Source organism: Lepidochelys kempii, chromosome 8 (genome assembly GCF_965140285.1).
Source record: "Lepidochelys kempii isolate rLepKem1 chromosome 8, rLepKem1.hap1, whole genome shotgun sequence".
In the NCBI taxonomy this organism is placed as follows: domain Eukaryota; kingdom Metazoa; phylum Chordata; order Testudines; family Cheloniidae; genus Lepidochelys; species Lepidochelys kempii.
The window spans coordinates 96,644,869-96,661,291 of NC_136387.1; the positions used below are offsets into that span (position 1 = coordinate 96,644,869).

At 41.9% G+C, this 16,423-nt stretch overlaps 1 protein-coding gene across 1 annotated transcript in view; it reads right to left on the reverse strand.

The window, feature by feature from the left end:
• LOC140916269 (nardilysin) overlaps positions 1-16,423 on the reverse strand; it is an 89,011-nt gene that overhangs the window by 66,929 nt on the left and 5,659 nt on the right. Inside the window, exons 2-5 of the mRNA XM_073357655.2 lie at positions 8,328-8,616; positions 7,868-7,949; positions 2,473-2,626; positions 660-733 (exon numbers count right to left, since the gene is read on the reverse strand). Coding sequence (XP_073213756.2) covers positions 660-733; positions 2,473-2,626; positions 7,868-7,949; positions 8,328-8,616 — 599 coding nt within the window. The remainder of the gene's footprint in view (positions 1-659; positions 734-2,472; positions 2,627-7,867; positions 7,950-8,327; positions 8,617-16,423) is intronic.

The following is a 16,423-nucleotide window of genomic DNA, read 5'->3' on the forward strand; positions in this document are numbered from 1 at the left end:
AACGAAGAGCAGAGAAAGCTCACAATGCACATTTGAGGTGTTTAACACATCCTCCAGCAAAACCAGGGAAGACCAGACATGACATTCCTAACTTTAACTTAAAAACACAAGCAGGAAAACAATTAAAAAAAAACTCTTAAAAATCTACATTTTTAGCCCTTCTTTACATATCATGAAGCATGAAGAAAAGGCACCAATCCATTTTTGCCCCTTTGCAGATCTCTATTAACCTAGTTCTATTTTATTCTTTGCATCAGTTTTTCATTACACCAGGGGATTGGTTAAATTTTTCAGATACACCTTTTTGATCAGAGGAAGTTTCTCCTTATTTACAGACTGATTCGCACTCTAATTATTCTCCCTCAAATGTACTATTTTTTCACAAGACTAGTCTCCCTATCAATGTTAATACCAACATTTGCTCTGCATTGAGGGGTGAACACAACACAACTTGACTCACACCCACATAAATGTATATATTTAATTAGGCTCAAGGAATTAATAAATTCCATTGGCATAATTTTAGCCCCTAGTTAAATAAAGGACATATAAAATATTATGCATCAGGCTTCACAGCACTTAATACCTGAGAATCTTGTCAAAAACTTCAGTGCTGTAGAACTCAAAAAAAAATTTTATAACAAAAATATTACTCTTACCACTATCAACAGCCTCAACTTCACGATCAATAGCATCCCTGATCATTAGTGGGTGAATGAAGAACTGTGCCCACCTAAAACAAAGAGAAAAATGACAAATCTTTCCCATTGTCTGCTGAAAGATTGTACAGAAAGATTTTTTTATAACAAAAACTGTCTTTATGGCAAACAATAATATTCACTTTTTTTAAGGTTTAGGACTTGCAGTAACTCAAACAATTATACAGTTCTGGACTCTTTTGCCACTTGTTCTTAATGCCTCTGAAGTAAAATGAATAAACCCAATTATTTAATATTTTCAGAAAGACAAAGGACAAGGTCTTTTGAGTGGAAGTGGACTGGCAGAATATGGCACCAAAGGATGCAGAATCATCGATAGCCCTAATGTATATAGATAATATTATTCACAATTATATTTTCTCCCTCACCCATAAAGATATGGATGATGGATAGGGCAGACTAGTGGCCTGAATGGAATACTGGTGCACGAGTGGGGATTCTATGTGGGGGTGGAGTTGTAATTAAATTTTGGATATACCTATGTGGTTGCCAGGGAATTTTGATCTTGGATCTCCTCACAGTGGTCCCTTCTGGCCTTAGAATTTTTGAAAATCCTACTAAGTTCTTTGCCTCAACAATCCCTTCTGTTGGAGTTCCACACGTCGATTATGCAAAAATGCATTTCTTCATCAGTTTTAAATGTGTTGCCTTTCAATTTCATTAACTTCACACATGTTCTTGTATGAGTAATAATGAATAGGTGTGCCTGTTTATCCCGCAGATACCATTCATTATTTTATAGACATGTATCACGTCATCCCTGCTTTGTCTCCTCTCATCTAGCCCCAGCTTTTTCAGTCTCTCCTCATATCCAAATCTTGCCATATGTCTAAATATCTTTGCTACCCATCTTTGAGACCTTCAAAGTAGCCAAAGCTGGTTTGATTCCCACCTTTGGAGGGATGAATTCTGCCCTCCAATGTTTTACGGAAGGCAATTATAGAAGCAACACTCCCATTGTGTGTACATTCTAGTGCAGAATTTAGTTCAATCACCACATTAATGGCGTTGATAAAAATGCCTATTTGCAGTACAACCTAATTTTCCACCAGACAATTTTGTCAATATCAAAAATATTTAAATTATCCTCCCCATCAAAAGACTGTTTAATTTCCCTATGACAGAAATGGAGCTTTATTGTATTGACATATCCTATGACATGATAAGAGTTAATTAATGATCCTTCCTGGCACCGAACATATATTTTTTTGAATAAAGCAGTGGATCATTTTACTGCACCTTTTTGGTGGTACACTGCCATATAAGAATCAATACTTTTTTTTAAACAGAGATTGTTAATAAAAAATTAAACAGCCTAACAGGGCACATATTTAAAAGGAACAGGCCAATAAAAAGATTCTCCTTTAAGTAGCCAGGTAAATGGAATGAACTACCAATTGTGACAGTGGGATAATTTATGATAGTCCTACAAGTAATCTGGCATAAATACATATTGAAATCTGTCCTACTTTCATAGCAGGTGCATAAATTACATCACTCCTAAGATACTATACACTACTGGGGTACTACTACTCCCTCAAAAGACAGTGAGAGATCTAAGGGAAAATCACAATCTCCTTCCATCTATAATGACCTCAGTTGTAATAAGGGGACCTATGGAAGCTCAGCAATGACAGGCTCCCTTCAATCAGGCCAAGACAACGCAATGAAAAGTTATATATGCAGTTTCAGAGTTCATTGTGTTAATCTATTTTAAATGAATCAATGCTTTATTTGGTGTGATCACGGTTACCTATCGAGTGCTTCTTTGAAGTATTTCTGCTGGATATCAAAATGGAAGACTGTCCTTTCACAGTCAGTTGAAGCGTTGTCACTGCCCCCATGTTTCTTCAGGAATGCATCAAACCCATTCTCATCTGGATACTTCAAACTGCCCATAAATACCACTGAAACACAATCGATCAAAATTAAGCAGATATAGACATAATGATGATTTCAGAAAGGCATAGCTACATAAAGACAGCATGATTTCCCACTGCTTTGCACCTTGTGAAGGCATTTACACAAAGCAACAGTGCATTACCATTTGATTTGACAACATTTTATGTCCATTTGCACAGGTGTAAATTACTACACAAGATGCAAGACGGTGGGAAATCTAGCCTGTAGCAATTGACCAGCCTAAAAATGCAAGTTATAGAATGGAATCATTTCAGAATATGGAAAACACTTGGTTTCAAGTATGATTTTAAGTTACACCTTAAAACTGAGCACATCAGTCTCAATCTAGTCCTGAGTAGGTCACCATAGAGAAACAGACATACAAGCACTCAAATTTATCTGAGTATGACTAATGTTGAAGGAAGTATAAGAAAAATGCAATTACTATTTCAGTCCATTTATTGAAAATAAATGAATAATCTAAAGTGCACTGTCGGGGCGGGGGTGGGGGGGAGATTTATGTCCAAGGCCAGCAGTACCCAACTAGTGGCAATATTCTGAACTAGACTGCCCAGCGGTGAGAGTCACTGGTTGCCTTGCCTAGCAGCTTGAGTCAGCAGTTATGCCACCCAATGGCAAGAGTCGGTGGCCACCTTGCATAGTGGCTTGAATCTGCAGTAATGTCACCCAACAGCGAGAGTCAGTGGCCACCTTGTCCAGCAGCTAGAATCGCCCAAAGGCAAGAGTCAATGGCTGCCTTGCCTAGCGGCTAGAGTCTGTGGCCACCATGCCTAGCAGCTAGAGCCAGTGTCACCCAACAGTGAGAATCAGTGACTGGGGTTAGGTGAACTTGGCCCCATGCTGCTCCACCAGGTTCCAACCCAGGGACCCTCAAAATAATGGTCCAGACACATAGCTTACGGACAGGCACCAGCCCTTACCCCTGTGCCCTGGGTCACTTCCTACCCCTGCACCACTGGTCTGTCTCCAGAGTGTCTTCCCCTATTGGCAGTGACACGTCATCCTCGGCCCCTGCAGATGAAAGGCCTGCATGGCTTGACTGTGAGCCCTGTCCCAGCTGCTTAGAGCCTCAGTGGCTTCTCTGCAGGAGGCTACAGCATCCAACTGCTCTACTGCTTGGTCCGCCTAGACTGAGCTGAGCAGCTCCCTTTTGAACTCTCCCTCCACTGGGAGCATGTCCAGCAGGGCGTGGCTGCCTGTGTCCATTACTTACCCAACATGATTAATCCCAAAACAACTTTCAGAAGTTGAGCTCAAAATGAGAGGAGGCTGAAATACAGTTGATGAAACATAAAATTGAGTTCCTTCCTTGTCTTTTGAGTTAAAATATCAATATCCAGATTTCTATGCGTGTAAAGGAGCTTATGTAACAATTTGTTGAATCAAAATAGAAGTAAAATTAGGGAAGACGGAACAGCTGAATTACGAGTTTTGTTAGAAACCTGCACCAGCACTCCTGTCCCGTTAGCTCAGGATCAATCATGTGTGTTTTAGACCGTTGCAGGTTTGAGCGATTTGGTCAAAACTTCCTAACAGGCTAGATACTGAACAAGCAAATGAGTCCTTTACACTTCTTCCTCTAACACTTTGAAGAGCCAGACATTTCTATCAGTACAAACCATCAGATCTCTTCTCCAGACCTTTATTATGCACCTTGATTACTCTATTCTCCTGTATGGACTTTTTGCAGGAGGGACTGATTTAAATAATTTATTTTAATCATGATTTAAATCAGCAAGTAGGAACCCCTGATTTAAAGCATCAACTGTAATCTTGTTTTGAATTTTTACTTTTTAGTTATTTTCCTAAAGAAAGGGTCATTCTCAGTGACTGATATAAACATTAGGACATGTTAATTTGCAACTCAATATAGCCATTACACTAAATTTGGTACTTCTTTTTACTAACCACGAGGATACACTATATCTATATGCATTTATTTAAGCAATTATATAGCTTAACATACATTTATTAGGATTCCTATATTTTACAGTTTATTATGTTAAAAATGGTGAATGTTGTACTTATTTACTGGAAAATGTTTCTTTTTCTACTCATGATTTGTATCTCACTGCATTTGGATGGAAATTTCAATTAAATTAGAAATGCAGAAAAACAGCTTTTTAAATTTGTTTTTATTAGTTAAATACAGCTACCTTAAATGTGCTGGACACAATGAAAAAAAGTAAGTTTGTCATAACATATTTTGCATTTAATACAAGCTGATTTGTTAAAGAAAGAATTGACTGTAGTTAGTGACTTGAACCGATTATTTCTGGTCACTATGTTCTTCAATATTTTGGAACTAGTTCTCATCCTTTTCTATCTCGTTTTTATTCATGGATTAGATTAGGAAAACATGCTTTCCTGCTTTTTCAGCTCCCAATTTTGAATGAACTAGTCAAAATTCTCTCTCTCTACCTGCAGAAGAGGCAATTGCCATCAAAACCTTATGTAGCTTCAAAAAAATCTGGTTCAAGGTTCTTAGCCAGTTACTTCCACCAGTTCACTGGTCTGACTTTCTTCAAAACTTTGGCAGCAAACATGTTGCTTGAATAGTTCTATTCACCCCCACTCCTGAAATCTATTCTGATTGATGGATGAATATTAGATGCCCATGCCATAGCAGCACTTCCTCCTCAGCAAGTGTTTACTGTGATACTTTGTATTGAGAATACTGGCCAAAAAACAAGGCAGAGTAAATGCTTGATCTGCTTGTTCGCCGCCTGCAATTTAGCTTTGTTTTTTAAGTGTTTCCTTAAATTCTTGCCAAATTTTAACAACATTAGCAGTTATCTTTTTGCAATTTGTCCAAAGCAATGGAAATAGATTTTAGTATAGTCAGTATAATTTCTACATTTCTCTTTAGCTGGATGTTAACTACTCTGGTCTGTGAAATTTCCATTTATTTTGTCACAATTTTCTTCACAAATTGACATCAAGATAGGCCAGATCGTTAATAAATGCTTCAAAACAGTCAACCACTAAATTCCATCATATATCTTAGAGGAGAATTAGCTGTGATCCTCCTCTCTTCAGTGAAGCTGAAGCAAAGTGATTGTTAAAAAACAACAACATTTCAACAACATTTTCCATTATTCCTGGTATACCTCCGTCTTTGACTAAAAGATACATCAAATGAGCTCTGTACCTATATAAATTTCAAGCTCACTTTTTTATCCACTTCTAAATTTCTTCTCACCTTAGTGTCAGCATTTTTATTCATTTTAATTATTTTTAACATATAATAATAAATTTAAGCATTGTCATAAATTGCCATAATTTTAATTAGGTTTATTTTAATAAGAAAATAAATTTAATTTACATTAAAAATTTAATTTAAATTAAAATAATCTGGTTTTGGGTTTTTTTTTAATTATCAATTTTTACCCACCCGACCCTGATGCCTCCAAATTAGCCTCCCTCATATCCATTTAAAATGTTGCCATTAGACTCATGTTCCTAATGGTCATAGTGACACACAACAATGGTTAAGGGCTCGTGTGCAAAGATCACTGCCTGTCATGCTGACCAATATTGCTTCTTTGTTCACTTGTATTCTCCTGTGATCTATATCCATCTGATATCTCTAGTCTTTCCCTTAGATTGGAAGCCCCCTAGGGCAGGGACCATCTTTTTCATTCTGTGTTTGTACAGCACTTAGCAATAATGGGGTCCTGACGGTAATAGGCATGACGGTAATATAAAAAATAATGACTGCTGTGGTGGTTCTCGGACTATCCAGGACAGAGAGTCACCTTGTGACCCCCGGCCTCCCGCATGAGGGAGTCGGCTCTCTAGCACCACCAGCCTTTCAGACACTCAAGCACTCTCCTCTGGGCTATGCCAACCTGTAAGGCAAAGAAAGGGCTAGCAATAGATGCACCCCATACCTCTTGAACCATTCCCTTGTGATATCCAGCCCCTGACACTGGCTACTCACAGAAATTCCACAGGCACAGTATACCCCACTTAACTTTTTTAATTTAAATCACCGCTCCTGAATAACACATAGCACTTGTAATAAAACACAAGAAGGTTTAAGAAAGGATAGAGATTCTACTGGAAACGAGAGAGTGATGGAAACAAGTTATTACAACCCAAAATAAAATATGACCCTAGGTCTTCACTTATTAATAGTTACCTTTCAAGTCTAATAAAGTAGGTTTTTCCCCAACAGTTCTGTCTTTTGCAGAGCTGGCTGGATTCATAGGAATCACAATCCAATTTTTCATGAGAACAACCTGCTCCTCAAAATGTCTCCTCAGTGAAATCATCCAGAATACCTTTCCCTCATCTGTGTTATCTGAAACAATCTTTTGTTTCTATTCATGGGCAGGGCATCCCTGTCTTGTTGTAACATTCATTTTTTTACCCTCAATAGCATTTGATGATTTGCAGTTGTCTCTTATGATTTTTCCTTGATGGTTTTGGGATTGAGCAAGGCTAAATAATCAAGCCTTGCATTGCATCACCAACTAAACAGGGCAGAGTGACAACTCCCTCCTGCCTGAATGGCCCACCACCAAGACTTATCTCCTAGTAACTAATTTTTTACTCCAAGTCTATAAAGCATACTTTCAATATAAATTCATTATTCCTTAAATATCACCCATACATACACCTTGCAAATATATGAATCTTGAAAAGTTACTAGCTTTTTTGGAGATATCCTAATGTTACTCTTTATGGATAAATTTCCTGTAAAGTACATGTTTGGTGTAGTGAATTTGTCAGGTCTGAAGTAGGAGTTGTTTGCAAAGAACGGGGGGCCCTTTACCTAGGAGCCTCTGTGTCACAATCACCTCACCCACTCTTCACTCTACCATGCTGTCTCTACCACATCAAGCACAGCATGTGATCCTCATCTTTAAAGCCCTCCATCATTTAGCTCCACCCTACCTTTCAACTTGTTTTTATTATGAAGTTTAACCACCCCCATCAACTTTGTATCACCAGCGATGCCAGCCCCATTTTCCCACATTCACCTCCATGCATTCTTCGTGCAACCTCTTACACTTGGGAAGAACTCCCCATGATAATTCATGAATCCCCTATCTTAGCCTCTAACATCCCTCCTTACAACCTTTTTGATGTGGTACCTACATATCACACCCATCTGGCATTCTGCTTCTAGAATTTTTTAAACAAATCAATAAATCCAAAATAAGGTCATTAAATTTTCCACTTTGGGAGGAAAGACTGAAATGTAAGCTGATACATACTGTGCTCCAGAAAATGTGCCAACCCAGGCAGATCCTCAGGATCACAGAAACTGCCAACAGCAACACAAAGAGCAGCTGCAGACTGCAAAATAAACACACAGACACTGAGGAGTCACTTCTAAAAAAAATTGCAGTCATTTTATCTAGTAGACGAGAACTCCAGTTCTAACAATCTCACAGAGCTACTCTATACTCAAAGAACAGAAGAGTGAAACAGGCCAGAATGTTCTGCTGGAAATAAGAGCTATGAGTCCATAAGTAATGGCAATATAGGCTCAACCCTGAACAAGAGAGGTAGATGCTCCGATACCAGAGACAGAGGCCATATAAGTAACTAGATTGATAAGACATTCAGAAACGGAGGACTAGCCTGTTTGTCTTACCACAATATTTAAGAGCTTAGGACCACGACAGTAGTTCTCCACTTAACAAGCTTTCACTCTGTAGCATTAGCACATACCAGCTTCTCTGTTCCACTTCTCTTATTTGCTTCTTCCTTTCCTGTTAGTTCTTCCATTTCTATATCATCAGAATTATTGGGATCCTCCTCATCATCATCTCCATCATTGTCATCATCTTCATAATTTTCCTTGTCCTCTTCCATCTCTGCTACCGAGTCATCTTCATCAGTTTCAATCTTGATTTCATCATTATCCTCCCATTCCAAAGACTCCTCAGAAGGAACACTATCCATGGTATTTGCATCCGAAATCAGTAGTGCACACAAGCCATTTTGTAATGTGAGATACCTGTGAAATCAAGTACAATAATAATATTTTGAATCTTCAATTGTCCACCTAAAGCAATGGAACTCCCAAAGAAAGTCCGAAAAATTCTGAATTTTTCATATTTGTTCTAGGCCAGCGGTTCTCAAACTGTGGGTTGGAACCTCAAAGTGGGTCGGAACCTCAAAGTGGGTCGCAACTCCATTTTAATGGGGTCACCAGAGCTAGCTTAGACTTGCTGGGGCCCAGGCCCAGAGCTGAAGCTCGAGCCCCACTGCTTCAGGCCTGGGCGGCAGGGTTCAAGTTACAGGCCACCTCCTTGTGGTTGAAGCCTTGGGCTTCAGCTTGGACCCCACTCTTCCCCCCGGGGCAGTGGGGCTCTGGCTTTGCCCCCTCCCTCTCCTCCCCCTCCACCCACCCACCCGGGGCAGTGGGGCTCGGTCGGGCTCAGGCTTCGGTCCCCCATCCTGGGGTCACATAGTAATTTTTGTTGTTAGAAGGAGGCCAGAGTGCAATGAAGTTTGAAAACCTAGAACCCCTGTTCTAGGCTTTTGAACTGCATTCCCTTCCCCACAGTGATGTTCTTGAAGATCTGCTAAGCATGAAAGGCATAATTTTGCCATTTAATTATATTCCCAGACAAAAACTGGGTTAAAATGGAGATAAGGTTGAGAGTACATCGGTAATTTAGAGTAAAAAGCACAACAGGGATGTTGTAATTACTCCCCTCCCCCCCCCACACACACACTCAAAACCAAAAGCATTATAAAACCAGGCAGTTCATAGTTAAGTTTAAATGTAAGAGAAAGCCGAATGTTTTCATTTTATTCTATATAGGTTCTTATACTATGCTCATTACCACAGTATTTGAACACCTTTCAGCACTGAACTGAGCAATGTGGCTAACATCTATCACATGTTCTTTGTTCTCTCTCGCAGCCTCTTCCTGGGGAAGAATTCTGTGTGCATGCAGGTGTTTTTTTAGTAGGATGTTTTGTTTTAAATTATATTATATATACACACTCACACACTGTATGTGTTTATATTAGAGAAGGGAAGGTCAAAGAAATGCAATATGCACATAGAGAAGTGTTGAAGTTTGTGATGGTTCTTAGCTCCTGTGAGTTCATTACACAATCTCAGACCAGCCTGAGCGAGATCTGTCTCCTGCACAGATGAGCTTTTCCCTTATTGTAGAAAGGCCCATTGTGCCAGAGGAGCAGAGCTGTTGACCATGGTGTTCATGTTGGACTTCTAGGTAATATTTTAGATATCCCAAGCTATTGAGATCTTGATGAAAAGGACCAAGACCTTGAACTTGACATTTTATAGGAAGCCAGCATAGTGAGCGGAGGACAGGTTTGATGTGATAGAGTGCTTCTCCTGAGTGAAATAGGCTAAGCGCTGAAGGCTTCATGCCCAAGTATACTGCATTGCTTTAGTCTACATGAGAGATGACAAAGGCATATATAAATGAGGCCAGTTCATTGGCCAACAGGATGGGATGAAATCTCCTAGCCAACTGGAGATGATAGACAGCATTACTTAGATGCAGTTATATGACCTCTTAGTGCCAGCGAATAATCTAAAAACACTCCCTAAACTACAGACTGAATTGATCAATTGTGGGTGTGTGTCTTTAAATAAAGGAGACCTCAACTTTTCAAAATACTTTCCTCTGCCCATGAGCATAACCTCTGTTTTGCTCAGGTTCATCTTAAACCTGCTATTCTTTATATATGAAATGATTTTGTCCAAGCCCTGGACCACCTTGGTGATAGTAGTATGGTCTTATGTGGTAAAGAATAAGTAGAGCTGTATGCCATCTGCATATTGCTGGCACTTGTGTCCATGTCACCTGAATAGTTCCCCTAGTGGCTGCGTGTAGATGTTGAAAAGAGGTGCTGAAAGAATTTATCCTTATGGGACTCCACAAGTGAGGGGGGCTATGATAATTAGGCCTATGAATTTACCCTCATTGTAAACTCAACTGTAAAAGTGAACATTCATAAACTGTCACAATGACTTGTTATATAAAGTAACCTAGTTCTTTAAAAAAAAAAAACACATGTAAGGAGGCAGAAAGGCTGAACTAATTTAAAAAGAGTTTTACTGATAGTACTTCAAGGACTGTTACTATTATGACTGACAAACAAGAGGAACAGAGGTCTGAAAATCAATTAACCAAAATAGGTGCATCAGAAATTCGGCCTATTGGTGGACACAATACTGAGAGGATAGATTATTCAACCCAACACTCCCTTCTGGGGGGCGAGGGTGGTGTCTTAAAAAGAAAAGACTTTTAGTAAAAATTAGCAGAAGAAGCAGGTGTGTGCCAACAACGGAAGCAAATTTTATCACCATTGTTGCCACCTCACTATCTCCTGAAACCACAGATATTCTTCATCCTAATCCTGCGAGATGTCCTGACCAGACCACACCTGATAGAAGGAACCAAATGACACTATCACCTGCACTGTCTCTGGCTAATTTCTGAACACCAGATGGGATATGAGACTTCATCTTTCCCCCCGGCACTCTCCATGTGTCCTTTTCTTTCACCACCTTCTTTCTTAGAGTCTGGCTTTGATGGCTGTCACATGCTGCTTGTACACGGTAGTTTGCAGGACTGCTACAAGTAGGTCAGGCTTCTGTACCAGTTTTGGACTGGCTACAGAACATCCATCATGAAGAGAGATACAAGAGATGTGTTCTCTTTAAGATACTTTAAAGCACTGTTAGGTATGGCTGTTACCAATCCAGGTAAAGTATGTTACTCATAGTGCCACCTAATGGCTGAACATTATAATAGTTTTAGCATTCCATCACACATCCCCCTTTAAGTTTTATATTCATACCATTTGCAAAATTTTACACTATCAAGCAAACTTTAAAGTTCAGTACATATCAGTTTGTTAAGTGTTTCTGAATCATAATGGTTTCCTAATTACATGACTCAAATGCCTAATAACTTTGTGATCTGGCTGTCCATTAGTTGCAACGGCTGGCTGTGGTTGGTTTGGAATTGTTGTATTCTTCTTGTTCTGCATCTGCCATCTGTAGAGTTTGCTCTGTTGAATTGTTCCTTCTGAGGAACTGAAGATGTGACAACTTCTCGAGTTCTGAATTTTTCCATATCTTGTGAATTTATTCTGAAAGATTTTGTAGTTAGGGACTTGTCCCTCTTTCCCACAGAGGGTTTATGATACTTTTATCAGTCATGCTGTGTCTCTTTACTGCTTCTGAGCTAGTTTCTGTTTTTTCAAGTTGCTCCTGGTTTTTGTTTTGCTCTTTCACTAGTTCACTCTACTTTATTATCTGGATAGCTGTGTGTAGGGTTAAAACTGTCTTTAATTGTACCTGCTGTGCAATGCTTTTGTCTGTAAGCCCAATAATCAGTCTCTCTGATATTTTCATGTTTTACAATCCCCAAATCTCAGTTTTCTGCCAAGGTATGAAAGGCTCTTACAAAAGATTCAACACATTCCCCTGGTTCTTGAGCTCTCTGGTGAGAACACACCCATTCATAAACCACATTTCTCTAAGGTATAAAGTATGCATCAAACATAGCCAAACTCTTTCAGTCATCCTTGTGACTGTCACCAGTAAACACAAAGGATTTAAAGATATACTGTCTGCTTCCCCATAGCATAAATTAAAGACAATACTTGGATGTCTCCAGTTTTCTGGTGGAGTTTAGTAGTAATGCGAAGTCTTGCAAAGTACTTCTTCCAGTCAGTCCATTCTGAACGTCTGTCAAAGCTGAAGTTTTCTGGTGCATCAAAGAGGGATATGTTGATTATATCAGTCCTGCAACCTTTGTTGTTGTTTTTTCTTCTGTTTGAAACCTTTGTAGCTGATTTCCAACACTGCATATTTGCAATACTGCTGTAAGCCTGTGACCAGAAAGAGGCAACTAAAAGAAATGTCCTAAACAGCCTGATGCCGGTTCAAGTTTCCAGATCTCAGAGTGGATGACAAGACTGTGCATTGGGCCTATGTTTTCCCAACAGTGAGTTTGCATTTTCTTTCTTTGCTATTCTTTACTTCACCCTTTTCTGTGTGTTTGTCTTGTTTTAGCTTCTTAGGAAACAGAACTTTAACAACAGCAACAATATAAAAAGCTCCAGCTCATCTCAACTAACTTCTCTTTTTCCCTCCAAAAAAAACAAAACAAAACAAAAAACCAAACCCCACTGACACAGAATACTTCTTTCTTTGAAGGACTCAGTTTTAAACTAAATTTAACTCAAACTAATCAACAGATTTAATTATCAGAATATTCCCTCGAAGAGTAGGTGCTGTGGTTCTGAGGCAGACAGTCTATCCTTTACACATAATAAAAGTTGAATCCCTGTTTTGTGTGTAAAACTCAACTCAAACTTAAGTACAGAACTGCATTTGGCACCCTCACAATTAGAGCTGCTTGAAAAATGCAGACTTTTTTGTCAAAATTTTAAATTTAAAAATACTCAATTACTTCATAACAGAGGTGGGCAAACTCCAGCCTGCAGGACCATCCTGCCTGGCCCTTGAGCTCCCGGCCGCGGAGGTTAGCCCCCAGCCCCTCCCCTGCTGTCCCCCCTCTCCTGCAGCCTCAGCTTGCCATACCACCAGTGCTCTGGGCAGCAGGGCTGCGAGCTCCTGCCAGGCAGTGCGGTGGCGTGGCTGGCTCCGGTCGGGCCGCATAGCTGCCAGTCCTGCTGCTCTGAGTAGCATGGTATGGGGCCGGGGGGGGGGGGGGGTTAGATAAGGGGTAGAGGGTCCCGGGGGGCAGTCAGGGGACAGCGAGTGGTTGGATGGGGTGGTTCTGGGAGGGTGCAGTCAAGGGACGGGGAGGGTTGGATAGGCGTGGGAGTCCCGGGGGGCCTGTCAGGGAGCAGGGGTGTGGATAGGGGTCAGGGCAGTCGGGAAAGGAGGGGGTTGGATAGGGGATGGGATCCTGGGAGGGCAGTTGGGGCAAGGGGTCCCAGGAGGAGGCGGTCAGGGGACAGGGAGCGTGGGGATTGGATTGGGGTCCCAGGGGGCTGGTTGGGGGGGTGCCCGGGAGGGGAAGGTAAGGGGACAAGGAGTGGGGGGGGGATTGGATGGGTTGAGGGTTCTGAGGGGGGCAGTCAGGGGGCGCGAAGTGGGAGGGGGCAGATAGCCTGGCCCCCGCCCCCTGTTTGGGGAGGCACAGTCTTCCCCACCTGGCCCTCCATACAATTTCAGAACCCCAGTGTGGCCCTCAGACCAAAACGTTTGCCCACCCCTGCTTTATAACCTTGTCACAAACATCAAAGTTGAAAAAAAAAAATCAGGGCAACTCTAATAGGCGTTTTTAAGCTTGCATAAGCCTGATTTTAATAAACAAGCCATAACTTCTGCATTTTTAAACTAGATAGTGATAACACGGGTCATTCTTCAATTCACACTTTGTGTGTGTGGATTTATAAAGCAAGGAAGAGTAGGGTATGTTAACCCTAGTTGTGTTGTGTTTACTCAGAGCTGGATTAAGGCAGTCTGGAGAACATTACACACCACCTATGGCTTCACCCACCCCCATTTGGAGTGGCAGATTCTCACTGAGATGCATATGGAAGTGTACACTTCTCAAAGCTATTGGTTCAGACTGTCTGCATATTTAGCCAGCTGTAATTGCATCAGTTACACCCAGGTCAGAGACCTTTCACAGGGGCTGCAGGGCCCCCCAGCTGAAACCCAGTGCCCGGAGCCCTTGCACTCCCCCCAAAGCATGCAGTGGCGCGGTGCGGAGCTGAAACCAGCAATGGCACGGGGCAGAAGCTGGGAGCCACTGTGCCCCACAGTCTGAAGCCACGAGTGGCGCGGGGTCAAGCTGGGAGCCCCGGCGCCCCTCCCCCCGCTGAAGCTGGAAGCAGTGAGGGAGCCCTAGCAACCTCCCCTCAGGGTGCCCCCCTGGGCTGAAGCCAGGAGCAGTGCAGGGCTGAAGCCCAGAGCCCTGGCGCTCCGCGTGAGAAGAAGCCCATAGGCAGAGATGGGGGGGCACAAGGATGTTGTCCCCCAAAACTGCAGTGCCATATCCAGAGTGGGGTAGCCCTAGGAGGATGCTTCAGGCCCCCCTTTCCCTCCTCATCTCCCCCAGTTCCCCTCTGGCCAGGTTGTAGGTGGGAAGCCAGAGCCAGGCAGTGCAGGGCAGAGCCAGCTGCTCCTCTGGCTAGTGGTGTCATGGAGCAGGCAGCTGTGGCTTTCCTCCATTTGCTGCTGGTGCCCAGGGTTGTGGCTGCTCCTCAGCTCCCAGCCCCTTTGACTGCTTATGCAGCTGGTAAGAGCTGCCTGGGCAGAGGGACCCAGCTCCGGGACAGCAGAGCCCTCGGGGAGCAGCCATCAAAGGAGCCTTCCCAGCACACAGCCTCTAGCTAGCCTCCTCCCTGCAACCTGAGCTACCCCCCTGCCCACACACAGCCCCTAGCTATCCCTCTACCTACACCAAGTGGTTTTCAAACTTTTTGAATTGAGTCCCCACTTTGAGTTACATTTTTTGGTTGCATCCCCCCTGGGTTGCCTGCTGAGGTGAGTCAGGGAGTGGAGTGGCACTCCCTCCCTGGACCGCGTTGTGCGGAGCTGGCCCAAGCCCTACCGGCCCTTGCCCTGCATCCCAAATAACAGTCAAACTACACCTATGCCCAATGCCCCCCTGACTGGCCCCAAGCCCCCCTACACCCCAGCTGGACCCTGGAGTTTTTACAGCATGTTGAGGGGGGCCTCAGAGAGAAAAAGGTTGAGAACCCTGTTCCAGAATATATACAACTGTAGACCCTATACAACTTGTTAAATTTATATTACTGTAGTGTGAACAGAGTCACTTGTCTTCACGTCCTACAACAAAAGCCTTGTACCCAAATGGATACTGCTTCTGCTAGTGACCATTATAGCATAACAGAGTTTAAGGCCAGAAGGGGCCATTATATCATCTAGCGTGACCTCCTGTACATCACAAGCCATTACATTTCACCCAGATACCAATATAGTAAGCTCAACGACTTTAGTTAGTCTAAAGCATTTCAGTCCTCAGGGCAGTAAACTTTGTGCCACAAGCAGAAAACAGGAAAGACAAAGGTGCCACCAGTTCCTAAGATTCATAAATTCATAGATTCCAAGGCCAGAAGGGACCATTGTGATAATCTAGTCTGACCTTCTGCATAACACAGGCCATCAAACTTCCCCAAAATACTTCTTAGAGCATACTTTTTAGAAAATATACAATCTTGATTTAAAAATTGTCAGTGAAGGAGACTTCACCAAGATGCTTGGTAAATTGTTCAAATGGTTAATTACACTCACTGTCAAAAATGTATTCCTTATTTCCAGTCTGAATTTGTCTAGCTTCCAGTCATTTGATCAAGTCATCCTTAACGTTCTCTTTGTTAACCTAAATTGATTGAGCTCTTTGAGTCTATCACTGTAAGCTATATTTTCTAATCCTTTAATCATTCTCATGACTCTTTTCGGAACCTTCTCCAATTTATCAATATCCTTTTTGAATTGTGGGCACCAGATATGGACACTGTGTTCAGCAGTAGTCATGCCAGCGCCAAATATAGGGATTAAAATAACCTCTCTACTCCTACTCAAGATTTCCCTTTTTATGCATCCCAGGATCACATTAGCTCTTTCGGTCACTGCATCATGTTGGGAGCTCATGTTTGCTGATTATCCATCATGACCACAAAATGTTTTTTACAGTCACTGCTTCCCAGGACAGAGTATCCCATCCTGTAAGTACACCATACGTTCTTTGTTCCTATATGTGTATATTTACATTTAGCCATATTAAAACACACATTGTTTGCTTGCGCCCAGTTTACCGATC